This window comes from Rana temporaria, chromosome 5, assembly GCF_905171775.1.
Source record: "Rana temporaria chromosome 5, aRanTem1.1, whole genome shotgun sequence".
Taxonomy (NCBI): domain Eukaryota; kingdom Metazoa; phylum Chordata; class Amphibia; order Anura; family Ranidae; genus Rana; species Rana temporaria.
The window spans coordinates 13,053,481-13,067,965 of record NC_053493.1 but is presented as its reverse complement, the minus strand read 5'-3'; the positions used below and the strand labels follow the sequence as shown (position 1 = coordinate 13,067,965).

Here is a 14,485-nt window from a genome sequence, read left to right as displayed (position 1 = left end):
CACCCCACCTCTCCCTCCTTTCCCTTTGTTGCTTCCTTCTCTCCCCCCCCCCCTCTCCCCCCTTCCTTCTCTCTTCTTCTCTTTCTCCTCCTCTCCCGTCATTCTTCTAGCTTTTCCCTTCCTTCCTTCCTTTCTTTCTTTTCCCTCTCCCTTCCTTCTTTCCTTTCCCTTCCTTTCCTTCCCCTCTCCCTTCCTTTCCTTGCCCTCTCCCTTCCTTTCCCTCTCCCTTCCTTTCCCTCTCCTTTCCTTGCCCTCTCCTTTCCTTGCCCTCTCCCTTCCTTTCCTTGCCCTCTCCCTTCCTTTCCTTGCCCTCTCCCTTCCTTTCCTTGCCCTCTCCCTTCCTTTCCTTGCCCTCTCTCTTCCTTCTTTCCTTTCCCTCTCCCTTCCTTTCCCTCTCCCTTCCTTTCCCTCTCCCTTCCTTTTCCTTCCTTCCCCTCTCTTCCTTTCCCTCTCTCTTCCTTTCCCTCTCTCTTCCTTTCCCTCTCTCTTCCTTTCCCTCTCTCTTCCTTTCCCTCTCCCTTCCTTCCTTTCCTTTCCCTCTCCCTTCCTTCCTTTCCTTTCCCTCTCCCTTCCTTTCCTTTCCTTTCCCTCTCCCTTCCTTTTCCTTCCCCTCTCTCTTCCTTTCCCTCTCCCTTCCTTCCTTTCCTTTCCCTCTCCCTTCCTTTCCTTTCCCTCTCCCTTCCTTTCCTTTCCTTTCCCTCTACCTTCCTTTGCCTCTCCCTTCCTTCCTTTCCCTTCCCCTTCCTTTCCCTCTCCATTCCTTCATTTCCATTTCCTTTCCCTTCCTTTCCCTCCCTTTCCTTCCTTTCTTTTCCTTTCCTTTCCCTCTCCCTTCCTTTCCCTCTCCCTTCCTTGCCCTCTCCCTTCCTTTCCCTCTCCCTTCCTTTCCCTTCCTTCATTTCCATTTCCTGTCCCTTCCTTTCTTTTCCTTTCCCTCTCCCTTCCTTGCCATCTCCCTTCCTTTCCCTCTCCCTTCCTTTCCCTCTCCATTCCTTCATTTCCATTCCCTTCCCCTTCCTTTCCCTTCCTTCTCCCTTCCTTTCCCTCTCCCTTCCTTTCTTTTCCTTTCCTTTCCCTCTCCCTTCCTTTACTTTCCCTCTCCTTTCCCTTCCCCTCTTGCTTCTTTCCCTTCCCCTCTTGCTTCTTTCCCTTCCCCTCTCGCCTTTCCTTGTCCTCCCCCTTCCCTCCCTTCCTTTCCCTCTCCCTTCCTTTTCCTTTCCCTTCCTTTCCTTCCCCTCTCCCTTCCCCTTCCTTTTCCTTTCCTTGCCCTCTCCCTTCCTTTCCTTGCCCTCTCCCTTCCTTCTTTCCCTCTCCCTTCCTTTCCCTTCCCCTCTCCCTTCCTTTCCCTCTCCCTTCCTTTCCCTCTCCCTTCATTTTCCTCTCCCTTCATTTTCCTCTCCCTTCATTTTCCTCTCCCTTCATTTTCCTCTCCCTTCATTTCCCTCTCCCTTCCTTTCCCTCTCCCTTCCTTTCCCTCTCCCTTCCTTTCCTTTCCCTCTCCATTCCTTCCTTTCCCTTCCCCTTCCTTTCCTTTCCCTCCCTTTCCTTCTCCCTTCCTTTCCCTCTCCCTTCCTTTCTTTTCCTTTCCTTTCCCTTCCCTCTCCCTTCCTTTACTTTCCCTCTCCCTTCTTTTCCTTCCCCTCTCACTTCTTTCCTTTCCTTGTCCTCCCCCTTCCCTCCCTTCCCTTCCTTCCCCTCTCCCTTGCTTTCCTTCCCCTCTCGCTTCTTTTCCTTCCCTTCTTTCCTTTCCTTGTCCTCTCCTTTCCCTCCCTTCCTTCCTTTCCTTTCCCTTCCTTCCCCCTCCTCTCTTGTTGGACAGGCCAAGTGGCTGTAAAAATGCCTTTGTTAAGAAGGCAAAATAAGAAAAAGAGGCTTGTCTGGACCATAAAGAAGACTAAAAGAAGGTAAAAGTAAAAAACAAAAGTAAAAGCACGGCTCATTCACCTATTTTTACCACCCCCCAACAATAAGTGTAAACGACACCTTGAAGAGGAACTCCACTCCTCTGCCTTTAAACTTTTTTCTCCCCGCTCTTACCTTGTCTGCTGGGTTGTCCTAAACACCCCCCCCCCCCCAGCAGACCCAGCCTATAGTAATAATGAGCGCATTGTAGGCGTTGCGCAGGCAGTCTGGTTGCATCAAGCGACATTCCACAAACCTCCTATGAGATTTATTTTTGGTTACAACACTAAGATGGGGAACGAGCGCTTCTGGCGATTCGCAGCCGCGCTTTAAATGCGCTGTAAACGCTGCGGGGGCATTCACAGATCACTGGCGGCGCGTTTCAATAGAAGCGAACGGAGGAGGTTGCAAAGCATCCATGCCTGGAGAACTCCACCAGCGGCGATATTTACGACTCGCCACAATGCAAAGCGGACAATGCCGAGCGTACCCCTCCGACTTACCAATCGTGAGAGGTGTTCCCAGCCAATCAGAACGCAGTATAAAAGGTGACTGGACTTAAATCTATCATCTGTGTTAACAAAGCCTTATTGTTATCCAGAACAGAGAGACAAGTCTGAGGGTTCATTCACAACCGGTTCTTCCTGCTTCCTGGATCTGAGGTCATATAATGGGATGTGATGTCATATAATGGGATGTGATGTCATATAATGGGATGGGATGTCATATAATGGGATGGATGGGATGTCATATAATGGGATGGATGGGATGTCATATAATGGGATGTGATGTCATATAATGGGATGGATGGGATGTCATATAATGGGATGGATGTGATGTCATAATGGGATGGATGTGATGTCATAATGGGGTGTGATGTCATATAATGGGATGTGATGTCATATAATGGGATGGATGGGATGTCATAATGGGATGGATGGGATGTCATTGGATGGGATGTCATATAATGGGATGGATGTGATGTCATATAATGGGATGGATGGGATGTCATGGGATGTGATGTCATATAATGGGATGGATGTGATGTCATATAATGGGATGGGATGTCATATAATGGGATGGGATGTCATATAATGGGATGGATGGGATGTCATATAATGGGATGTGATGTGATATAATGGGATGTGATGTGATGTCATATAATGGGATGGGATGTCATATAATGGGATGGGATGTCATATAATGGGATGGGATGTCATATAATGGGATGTGATATAATGGGATGGATGTGATGTCATATAATGGGATGGATGTGATGTCATATAATGGGATGGATGTGATGTCATATAATATAATGGGATGGATGTGATGTCATGTGATGGGATGGATGTGATGCCATATAATGGGATGTGATGTCATATAATGGGATGTCATATAATATAATGGGATGTGATGCCATATAATGGGATGTGATGTCATATAATATAATAAGATGTCATATAATATAATGGGATGTAATGTGATGTCATATAATGGGATGTGATGTCATATAATGGGATGGATGGGATGTCATATAATGGGATGGATGTGATGTCATAATGGGATGGATGTCATATAATGGGATGTGATGTCATATAATGGGATGTGATGTCATATAATGGGATGGATGGGATGTCATAATGGGATGAATGGGATGTCATTGGATGGGATGTCATATAATGGGATGGATGTGATGTCATATAATGGGATGGATGGGATGTCATGGGATGTGATGTCATATAATGGGATGGATGGGATGTCATATAATGGGATGGGATGTCATATAATGGGATGGATGGGATGTCATATAATGGGATGTGATGTGATATAATGGGATGTGATGTGATGTCATATAATGGGATGTGATGTGATATAATGGGATGTGATGTGATGTCATATAATGGGATGGGATGTCATATAATGGGATGGGATGTCATATAATGGGATGTGATATAATGGGATGGATGTGATGTCATATAATGGGATGGATGTGATGTCATATAATGGGATGGATGTGATGTCATATAATATAATGGGATGGATGTGATGTCATGTGATGGGATGGATGTGATGCCATATAATGGGATGTGATGTCATATAATGGGATGTCATATAATATAATGGGATGTGATGCCATATAATGGGATGTGATGTCATATAATATAATAAGATGTCATATAATATAATGGGATGTAATGTGATGTCATATAATGGGATGTGATGTCATATAATGGGATGGATGTGATGTCGTATAATGGGATGTGATGTCATATAATGGGATGTCATATAATGGGATGTGATGTGATGTCATATAATGGGATGTGATGTCATATAATGGGATGTCATATAATGGGATGTGATGTGATGTCATATAATGGGATGTGATGTCATATAATATAATGGGATGTCATATAATATAATGGGATGTGATGTCATATAATGGGATGTGATGTCATATAATGGGATGTGATGTCATATAATGGGATGTGATGTCATATAATGGGATGTGATGTGATGTCATATAATGGGATGTGATGTCATATAATGGGATGTGATGTCATATAATGGGATGTGATGTCGTATAATGGGATGTGATGTCGTATAATGGGATGTGATGTCATATAATGGGATGTCATATAATGGGATGTGATGTGATGTCATATAATGGGATGTGATGTCATATAATATAATGGGATGTCATATAATATAATGGGATGTGATGTCATATAATGGGATGTGATGTCATATAATGGGATGTGATGTCATATAATGGGATGGATGTGATGTCGTATAATGGGATGTGATGTCATATAATGGGATGTGATGTCATATAATATAATGGGATGTCATATAATATAATGGGATGTGATGTCATATAATGGGATGTGATGTCATATAATGGGATGTGATGTCATATAATGGGATGTGATGTGATGTCATATAATGGGATGTGATGTCATATAATGGGATGTGATGTCATATAATGGGATGTCATATAATGGGATGTCATATAATGGGATGTGATGTCATATAATATAATGGGATGTGATGTCATATAATGGGATGTGATGTGATGTCATATAATATAATGGGATGTGATGTGATGATTGAGGAAGTGTCACACAGGGGGGGGGGGGGACACATCTCATCCAGCAGACATTATTATGTGACCTCCGAACCCCCCTCCTTTCTCTCTCTCATCACACAGCTGACTCCTGAGGCACTACAAGTCCCAGCATGCCCCGCCCATCTATAACACAGTGTATTCCCCCCCATACACAGGCAGAGCTGTGACGTCACGTGCCCCCTCCATATAACGAATCAATGTATTACCTGCAGCAGCAGCGGCAGAGAAGAGGCGGCTCACCGCTCTTCCGAAGATCATCAGTGCCTGGCAGTGCGGGGCGGGACCACGTGTACAGGGGTACTGCCGAGGGGGCGGGGACAAGGCCGCATCACTGTGGCTGGGGGCGGGACCAAGGTCCACACCTCCACAGCTCGGGGCGGGGCCATTTTTTTATGGGTTTTTTTGGGGATAGCTTTGCGGGGCGTGTTAAAAGCCGCGCGGCCGGGGCGGTACTTAAAGGAGGCGCGAACCTATTTAGTTGGAAGGAGGGGCCAAAGTGGTCGCCGCTACTAGAGCCAGACTCCACCTACCGAAGGAGGGCTTATCACCACGGCAACCCAAACGTCACTTTCCTGTCCCCGCTGTCGGAGCCATGCTTCCGGAGATTTCACCATGCGCTCTCCGCGCTGGGCGGCTTCAACAAAATGGCCGACTTGGTGGGATTCAGGATCCGGAAACGGGGACACAGTACCGTGGGGGCGCAGGTTGATGACGACATGTCGCTGTGGTGATGTCAGGGAGCTCTGGCAGAGCATTGTGACTTTGACAACGGCGAGTATCAGGAGGTGAGACTTTTATATGATGATTATTATCGTTATATATACATAATAATGAAGTTATAGTCTGGTTCTCTTTCTATAGAAGAACTGATAACCCCCAACCAACCTGTAATGACTCCATGTGGAGGACTACAAGTCCCAGCATCCCCTTTATGGAGGACTACAAGTCCCAACATCCCCTGTCACCCCCTTTATGGAGGACTACAAGTCCCATCATCCCCTGTCACCCCCTTTATGGAGGACTACAAGTCCCATCATCCCCTGTCACCCCCTTTATGGAGGACTACAAGTCCCATTATCCCCTGTCACCCCCTTTATGGAGGACTACAAGTCCCATCATCCCCTGTCACCCCCTTTATGGAGGACTACAAGTCCCATCATCCCCTGTCACCCCCTTTATGGAGGACTACAAGTCCCATCATCCCCTGTCACCCTCTTTATGGAGGACTACAAGTCCCAACATCCCCTGTCACCCCCTTAATGGAGGACTACAAGTCCCATCATCCCCTGTCACCCCCTTTATGGAGGACTACAAGTCCCATCATCCCCTGTCACCCCCTTTATGGAGGACTACAAGAACCAGCATCCCCTGTCACCCCCTTTATGGAGGACTACAAGTCCCAGCATCCCCTGTCACCCCCTTTATGGAGGACTACAAGTCCCAGCATCCCCTGTCACCCCCTTTATGGAGGACTACAAGTCCCAGCATCCCCTGTCACCCCCTTTATGGAGGACTACAAGTCCCATCATCCCCTGTCACCCCCTTTATGGAGGACTACAAGTCCCATCATCCCCTGTCACCCCCCTTTATGGAGGACTACAAGTCCCATCATCCCCTGTCACCCCCTTTATGGAGGACTACAAGTCCCATCATCCCCTGTCACCCCCTTTATGGAGGACTACAAGTCCCAGCATCCCCTGTCGCCCCTTTATGGAGGACTACAAGTCCCAGACTCCCCTGCCACCCCCCCCCCCGCTTTATAGTAGACTACAAGTCCCAGCATCCCCTGTCACCACCTTTATGGAGGACTACAAGTCCCATCATCCCCTTTATGGAGGACTACAAGTCCCAACATCCCCTGTCACCCCCTTTATGGAGGACTACAAGTCCCAGCATCCCCTGTCGCCCCTTTATGGAGGACTACAAGTCCCAGACTCCCCTGTCACCGCCCCCTGCTTTATAGTAGACTACAAGTCCCAGCATCCCCTGTCTCCCCCTTTATAGTAGACTACAAGTCCCAGCATCCCCTGTCACCACCTTTATGGAGGACTACAAGTCCCATCATCCCCTTTATGGAGGACTACAAGTCCCAACATCCCCTGTCACCCCCTTTATGGAGGACTACAAGTCCCAGCATCCCCTGTCACCCCCTTTATAGTAGACTACAAGTCCCAGCATCCCCTGTCACCCCCTTTATAGTAGACTACAAGTCCCAGCATCCCCTGTCACCCCCTTTATAGTAGACTACAAGTCCCAGCATCCCCTGTCACCCCCTTTATAGTAGACTACAAGTCCCAGCAGCCCCTGTCTCCCCCTTTATAGTAGACTACAAGTCCCAGCATCTCCTGTCACCCCACTTTATTGAATACTACAAGTCCCAGCATCCCCCTTTATGGAGGACTACAAGTCCCAGAACCCCCAAAGATGATTGGTTGGTTACTGCCCATCTCTCTTCTTTCTCAGGTGTCTCAGTGATGCGGAAGGTTCTCTTTGAGATCTGACCAATCAGCGTTGGGAATCGCCAGTCCCCGGGGTGCTATGGAGGCTCTCCGGAAGACCGGCACAGCGCTGAGCACCGTTCTCTGGTAAGTGGCGAGGAGAGATCCCGATACAGACACAATCACAGAGGGGGCTGTGGCTGACCTCTGCTTCTGAAAATGCTTTGTACCTGGCTGCCGCTGCCATGCTGACCATCTGGTTTAACATGAGCCTTTCCTGTTCTCAAGCAAAGGGTTGCACATGTTAGAAAGGGGAGCCCAGGAAACATGGCGGAGAAGTCACATGGGTGGGCGAGGGGGTGGGGTCTATGGAAGCGATCAGGCGGCTGTACAGCGTGTAAAATGCCACACTGATGGCAGTAAAAGGGTTAAAATGTCAGTAAACCCAAATAAAAGTTTCAGTTTTACTATAAAAGTTGTCAGTAAATTGTAAATCCCGCCAGTAGGTTGGACTTCCTCATTCCCGGTGACAACTCTTCGGAGGCGGAGCTTCCCCCTGCAGCGTTGCCACTGGCCTTCACATGGTCCAGTTTTGTCAACAAACCCCATAACTTCCTTAAAGAGGAACTGCCATCTGCTCACATCATTTTGTAATAAAAACATCTTTGCCAATCTGAAGCTTCCCTCCAACCACTTTGCATATTATTTTATATATACTGTGATTCTGTACTTTGCCAAAAAGGCTGCAGAAATCTCCCTCCACCGAGTCTGGCTGCAGCCATTTTTACTATGTGGGCAGCTGAAGCTACTTCCTGGATTTACACAGAGGCACGCTTCCAGCTCTGCAGATCTCATTGGCCTTTTTATGACTCCCCCCCCCCCTCCCTTCCTGGCAAACTCTCACGAGAGTGAGTGAGAGTGAGAGAGCTGTGCATGATGTCATAAGCCTGGGCTTTTTACCAGACAAGAAACAGGAAGTGGGCTGTAAAAGGAAACAGGAAGTGGGCTGTAAAAGGAAACAGGAAGTGGGCTGTAAAAGGAAACAGGAAGTGGGCTGTAAAAGGAAACAGGAAGTGGGCTGTAAAAGGAAACAGGAAGTGGGCTGTAAAAGGAAACAGGAAGTGGGCTGTAAAAGGAAACAGGAAGTGGGCTGTATAAAGGAAACAGGAAGTGGGCTGTATAAGGGAAACAGGAAGTGGGCTGTATAAGGAAACAGGAAGTGGGCTGTATAAGGAATTTACTGGCAGAATTTTTTTTTTTTTTTACTATCAAAAAGTTAAATTAAAACAACAACGAGGGCAGAAGATTTAACCACTTCCATACCGCGCCTATTCTGGCACTTCTCTCCTTCATGTAAAAATCTTATTTGTTTGCTAGAAAATTACTCAGAACCCCCAAACATTATATATGTTTTTTTTTTAGCAGACACCCTAGGGAATAAAATGGCGGTCGTTGCAACTTTTTATCTCGCACGGTATTTGTGCAATAATTTAAAAAACTGCTTTTTTTTTTTTTATTAAAAAAAATAACAAAACAGTAAAGTTAACCCAATTATTTTTATTTTTTTTTATAATTTTTTTGTATAATATGAAAGATGATGTTACGCCGAGTAAACAGATACCTAACATGTCACGCTTTAAAATTGCGCACACTCATAGAATGGCGGCAAACTTCCATACTTAAAAAATCTCCGTAGGCGATGCTTTAATTTTTTTTACAGTTACTAGTTTAGAGTTACAGAGGAGGACTAGTGCTAGAATTGTTGCTCTCGCTCTGACGCACGCGACGATTCCTCACATGTGTGGTTTGAACAGTGTTTATATATGTGGGCGGGACTTGCGTTTGCTTCTGCGTGCGAGCTACTGGGGACGGGGGCGTTTTAAAAAAAAATATATATTATATTTTATTTTACTTATTTTTTTTATTTTTTGCACTTTTTTTATTTTTTGCACTTCTCTTTTTTTTTTTTTTTTTTTTTTTTTTTATCACTTTTATTCCTATTACAAGGAATGTAAACATCCCTTGTAATAGGAATGTGTGCGACAGGTCCTCTTTATGGAGAGATGGTCAATAAGACCCCACATCTCTCCTGCAGGCTGGAAAGAATGAGATCTGGGAAAAAAAAATCACGATCTCATGCTTTCAGCCGCGTTTGTGGCTTTGTTTACTTCCGGGTACCTGGGCGTGACGTCATAACATCGCGCCCGGGCCTCCAACGGTCATAGAGATGACTGATGACCATCTGGTCACTGGAAATCTCTATGCTCTTCATTCGGCGGCGGCTGATTCGTTCTCCGGGCGCCCGATGGCACAGGAGAGCCCAGAGAAGCACCGGATGGCGGCGGGAGGCACTTTTACCTACCCCCTTTCTGCCCAGGACAACTTTCAGCGCTGTCGCACTTTAAATGACAATTGCGCGGTCATGCAACACTGTACCCATGTGACATTTTTATATCTTTTTTTTTATTTTTTTTTATTTCACACAATCGGAGCTTTCTTTTGGTGGTATTTAACCACTTCAATTCCGGGGGGCACTTGCGCACCTTCCCTCCCAGGCCAATTTTCAGCTTACAGCGCTGTCGCAATTTGAATGATAATTGCGCGGTCGTGCTACACTGTACCCAAAGTATTTTTTTTATCATTTTGTTCCCACAAATAGAGCTTTCTTTTGGTGGTATTTAACCACTTCAATACCGGGGGGCACTTACGCACCTTCCCTCCCAAGCCAATTTTCAGCTTTCAGCGCTGTCGCAATTTGAATGACAATTGCGCGGTCGTGCTACACTGTACCCAAACAATTATTTTTATCATTTTGTTCCCACAAATGGAGCTTTCTTTTGGTGGTATTTGATCACCTCTGCGATTTTTTTTTTTTTTTTTTTTTTTTACGCAACAAAATAAAAAAAGACCGAAAATTTTGAAAAAAATAACGCTTTTCTTTTTTTCTGTTAATTTTTTCTTTTTTGTAAATAAGTACGTTTTCTTCTTCAATTACGGGCACTGATATGGCTGCACTGATGGACACCGATGAGGTGGCACTGATAGGCGGCGCTGGTATGCGGCACCCATGGGTGGCACTGATGGGTACTTATGGGTGGCACTGATAGGTGGGCATGGATGGACACTGAGGGGTGGCACTGATGATACTGATGGTGGCATTGCTGGGCATCACTTGTTTTATATTTTTGACAGTCAGTGCCCATGTTGCCAGTCAGTGCCCATTTGTGGATACTGATTGGCATCTATTGTGAATATTTTTTAATATGTGGATGGCCATGGGGTACATACCTGGCCATCCACATGTTGCCCCCTTCCCTGGTGGTCCAGTGTGGGCATCCGCGGGGGGGGGGGGGGGGGGCTGCGCTGATAAACAATCGGCGTATACCCCCTCTGTCAGGAGAGTCGCCGATCGGCTCTCCTCTACTCGCGTCTGTCAGACGCGAGTGAGGAAGAGCCGATCAACGGCTTTTCCTGTTTACATCGTGATCAGCCGTGATTGGACACGGCTGATCACTTGGTAAAGAGGCTCATTAAAGAGATCGGAGATGCAGGGTGTCAAACTGACACCCTGCATCACCGATCGCAGCGCTGCGCGCCGACATGTTTTCCTGCTGTACGTCAATAGACGTCCAGTCAGGATAACAGAACCACGTCCCGGACGCCAATTTGCTATTGACCGGGTGGGAAGTGGTTAATCACCACTGGACTTTTTATTTTTTGCTCAATAAAAGGAAAACGAAAACAAAGTATTGCCAGCTCCATCTAGTGGCCGGAATGCGGTATATATTCTCATTGAAGGACTTCAGAAAATATCACATTTTGGCCACTAGGTGGAGCAGACGATTTAAAAATTTTTATCTATTAGTAAAATACGCGTTGTTTCGCTTGTACGAATGCTTCTGACATTCGTGCAACAAATGTTTTATAAATAATGGACCCCCCTTTAAGTGACCTTTTGACCCCCCTTTAATTTGTGGCAGATAAAAAGTACAGAAATGTATTCATGGAATGGAGCTGATTTACTACAATCCTTCTGTGTTCCCTTTCAGCTCTGTGCAGTACTCGCCTCTCAGGAGGTTCCTCCCCGCCTCGTGCCGCCTCCTCCACACCTCGTGTGATCTACACGGCGCCAACAAAGCCTGCATAGGCCGATCTGGGAGATCCGCTTACCTGAGGACCTACCCGGTGCTACTGGTCCAGCCTGATGGGTCCACCATCACCATCCACTACAAGGAGCCACGGAGACTGCTGACTGTAAGGAACATGTGACCAGTGTATCTTCTCTGTACAGCACTGCGGTATATGTCAGCGCTATATAAATGTGTAATAGTGATGGTGTCTGACTGGGGAAGGGGGGAACTCCTCATAATGGGCACAGCAGGTGTACAGACCCGGGAACTCAGCACAGGGATGGTGGGAACCCCTCTTTTTGGGTACAGCAGGTGTACAGACCCAGGAACTCAGCACAGGGATGGTGGGAACCCCTCATAATGGGCACAGCAGGTGTACAGACCCGGGAACTCAGCACAGGGATGGTGGGAACCCCTCATAATGGGCACAGCAGGTGTACAGACCCGGGAACTCAGCACAGGGATGATGGGAACTCCTCATAATGGGCACAGCAGGTGTACAGACCCGGGAACTCAGCACAGGGATGGTGTGGACCCCTCATAATGGGCACAGCGGGGGTACAGACCCGGGAACCCAGCACAGGGATGGTGGGAACCCCTCTTTTTGGGTACAGCAGGTGTACAGACCCGGGAACTCGGCACAGGGATGGTGGGAACCCCTCATAATGGGCACAGCAGGTGTACAGACCTGGGAAATCAGCACAGGGGTGGTGGGAACCCCTCATAATGGCCCCAGCAGGTGTACAGACCTGGGAACTCAGCACAGGGATGGTGGGAACCCCTCATAATGGGCACAGCAGGTGTACAGACCCGGGAACCCAGCACAGGGATGGTGGGAACCCCTCTTTTTGGGTACAGCAGGTGTACAGACCCGGGAACTCGGCACAGGGATGGTGGGAACCCCTCATAATGGGCACAGCAGGTGTACAGACCAGGGAACTTGGCACAGGGGTGGTGGGGACCCCTCATAATGGGCACAGCGGGTGTACAGACCTAGGAACTCAGCACATGGATGGTGGGAACCCCTCATAATGGCCCCAGCAGGTGTACAGACCCAGGAACCCAGCACAGGGATGGTGGGAACCCCTCTTTTTGGGTACAGCAGGTGTACAGACCCGGGAACCCAGCACAGGGATGGTGGGAACCCCTCTTTTTGGGTACAGCAGGTGTACAGACCCGGGAACTCGGCACAGGGATGGTGGGAACCCCTCATAATGGGCACAGCAGGTGTACAGACCAGGGAACTTGGCACAGGGGTGGTGGGGACCCCTCATAATGGGCACAGCAGGTGTACAGACCTATACAAATGGGTTGTGAGTCCATTATTGCACAGACCTTGCTCCATGATGTGATTGGTCACGTGTCCCTGTGTGCTTTCTCTCGCTCTCTCCACAGATGCCAATCGATGTTACCACCCTGTCTGAAGACGAGCGGAAGGCGCGGCAGCGTCTCAGGGACCAGTCCAAGAAGGTGAAGGCCAAGGAGGAGAAGGACATCTATGCTGACATCAGTCTAGACGAGTACAAGAAGTTCTGGAAGAAGAAATAAATCCCACTGAGAGCTGTGATTGTATATAGAATGTTCGGGTCACAAGCAGAACTAATAAAGATTTTTCTATTGAAAGCATTGATTTTTGTCCAAGGAGTCTACTTAATAATCTGGATTCACACCACATCCCCCCCATCTGGATTCACACCACATCCCCCCCATCTGGATTCACACCACATCCCCCCCCATCTGGATTCGCACCACATCCCCCCCCATCTGGATTCGCACCACATCCCCCCCATCTGGATTCACACCACATCCCCCCCCCATCTGGATTCACACCACATCCCCCCCCCCCATCTGGATTCACACCACATCCCCCCCCATCTGGATTCACACCACATCCCCCCCCATCTGGATTCACACCACATCCCCCCCATCTGGATTCACACCACATCCCCCCCATCTGGATTCACACCACATCCCCCCCATCTGGATTCACACCACATCCCCCCCATCTGGATTCACACCACATCCCCCCCATCTGGATTCACACCACATCCCCCCCCCATCTGGATTCACACCACATCCCCCCCCCATCTGGATTCACACCACATCCCCCCCCCATCTGGATTCACACCACACCCCCCCCCCATCTGGATTCACACCACATCCCCCCCCCATCTGGATTCACACCACATCCCCCCCCCCATCTGGATTCACACCACATCCCCCCCCCCATCTGGATTTACGCCACATCCCCCCATCTGGATTTGCGCCACATCCCCCCCCATCTGGATTTGCGCCACATCCCCCCCATCTGGATTCACAGCACATCCCCCCCATCTGGATTCACAGCACATCCCCCCCCATCTGGATTTACACCACATCCCCCCCCATCTGGATTTACACCACATCCCCTCCCATCTGGATTCGCACCACATCCCCCCCCCCCCATCTGGATTTACACCACATCCCCCATCTGGATTCACACCACATCCCATGCATTGGGGGGACCTATATTGTCATCTGTTCCTTCACAGCATTGCATTAATGAGGAAAAAAAAAACAAAAACCTTCACAACAGGAGCCAAAATACAGTCCTTTTTTTTTCAAAAGTAGCCCCAGCCTGACTAGTAAAGCCTGTTCCCTGCCAGAATGCTGTAGAAAATAACCTTGCTCTCTGTGTGGAAGCGGTAGTCTCTCTGCGGAGGTGCGATACGCCCCCTGCTACATCTCTGCTTTCATTAAAGCTCATGCCCCCTACTGATCGGAAGAGCTCTGCAGAGAGACTGCTGTTTCCACACAGTGAGCCCTTCTCTGCAACATCCTGACATGCTTGACTCTGGATCAGGGATCTTGAAACTACGGCCCTCCAGCTGTTGCGAAACTACAAGTCC

The 14,485-nt window shown here is 48.0% G+C and overlaps 2 protein-coding genes across 2 annotated transcripts in view; one reads left to right on the top strand and one right to left on the bottom strand.

Moving 5' to 3' along the window:
* The window catches only part of GUK1 (guanylate kinase 1), a 39,354-nt gene extending 34,018 nt beyond the window's left edge, over positions 1 to 5,336 (bottom strand). Inside the window, exon 1 of the mRNA XM_040352189.1 lies at positions 5,236 to 5,336. Coding sequence (XP_040208123.1) covers positions 5,236 to 5,287 — 52 coding nt within the window. The 5' untranslated portion in view covers positions 5,288 to 5,336. The remainder of the gene's footprint in view (positions 1 to 5,235) is intronic.
* A 374-nt stretch (positions 5,337 to 5,710) lies between these two features.
* Positions 5,711 to 13,223, top strand: MRPL55 (mitochondrial ribosomal protein L55). Its single transcript, XM_040351972.1, has 4 exons — positions 5,711 to 5,814; positions 7,493 to 7,614; positions 11,517 to 11,721; positions 12,993 to 13,223. Exons 2-4 carry the CDS (start codon positions 7,568 to 7,570, stop codon positions 13,143 to 13,145), a joined length of 405 nt encoding a protein of 134 aa, XP_040207906.1. The 5' UTR covers positions 5,711 to 5,814; positions 7,493 to 7,567; the 3' UTR covers positions 13,146 to 13,223.
* Positions 13,224 to 14,485: the final 1,262 nt, after the last annotated feature.

Coding starts and splice junctions, on each gene's coding strand:
- MRPL55 (XM_040351972.1), top strand. CDS start 7,568: ATGGAGGCTCTCCGGAAGACCGGCACAGCGCTGAGCACCGTTCTCTG. Junction 7,615..11,516: donor GCGCTGAGCACCGTTCTCTG/GTAAGTGGCGAG, acceptor GTTCCCTTTCAG/CTCTGTGCAGTACTCGCCTC. Junction 11,722..12,992: donor AGCCACGGAGACTGCTGACT/GTAAGGAACATG, acceptor CTCTCTCCACAG/ATGCCAATCGATGTTACCAC.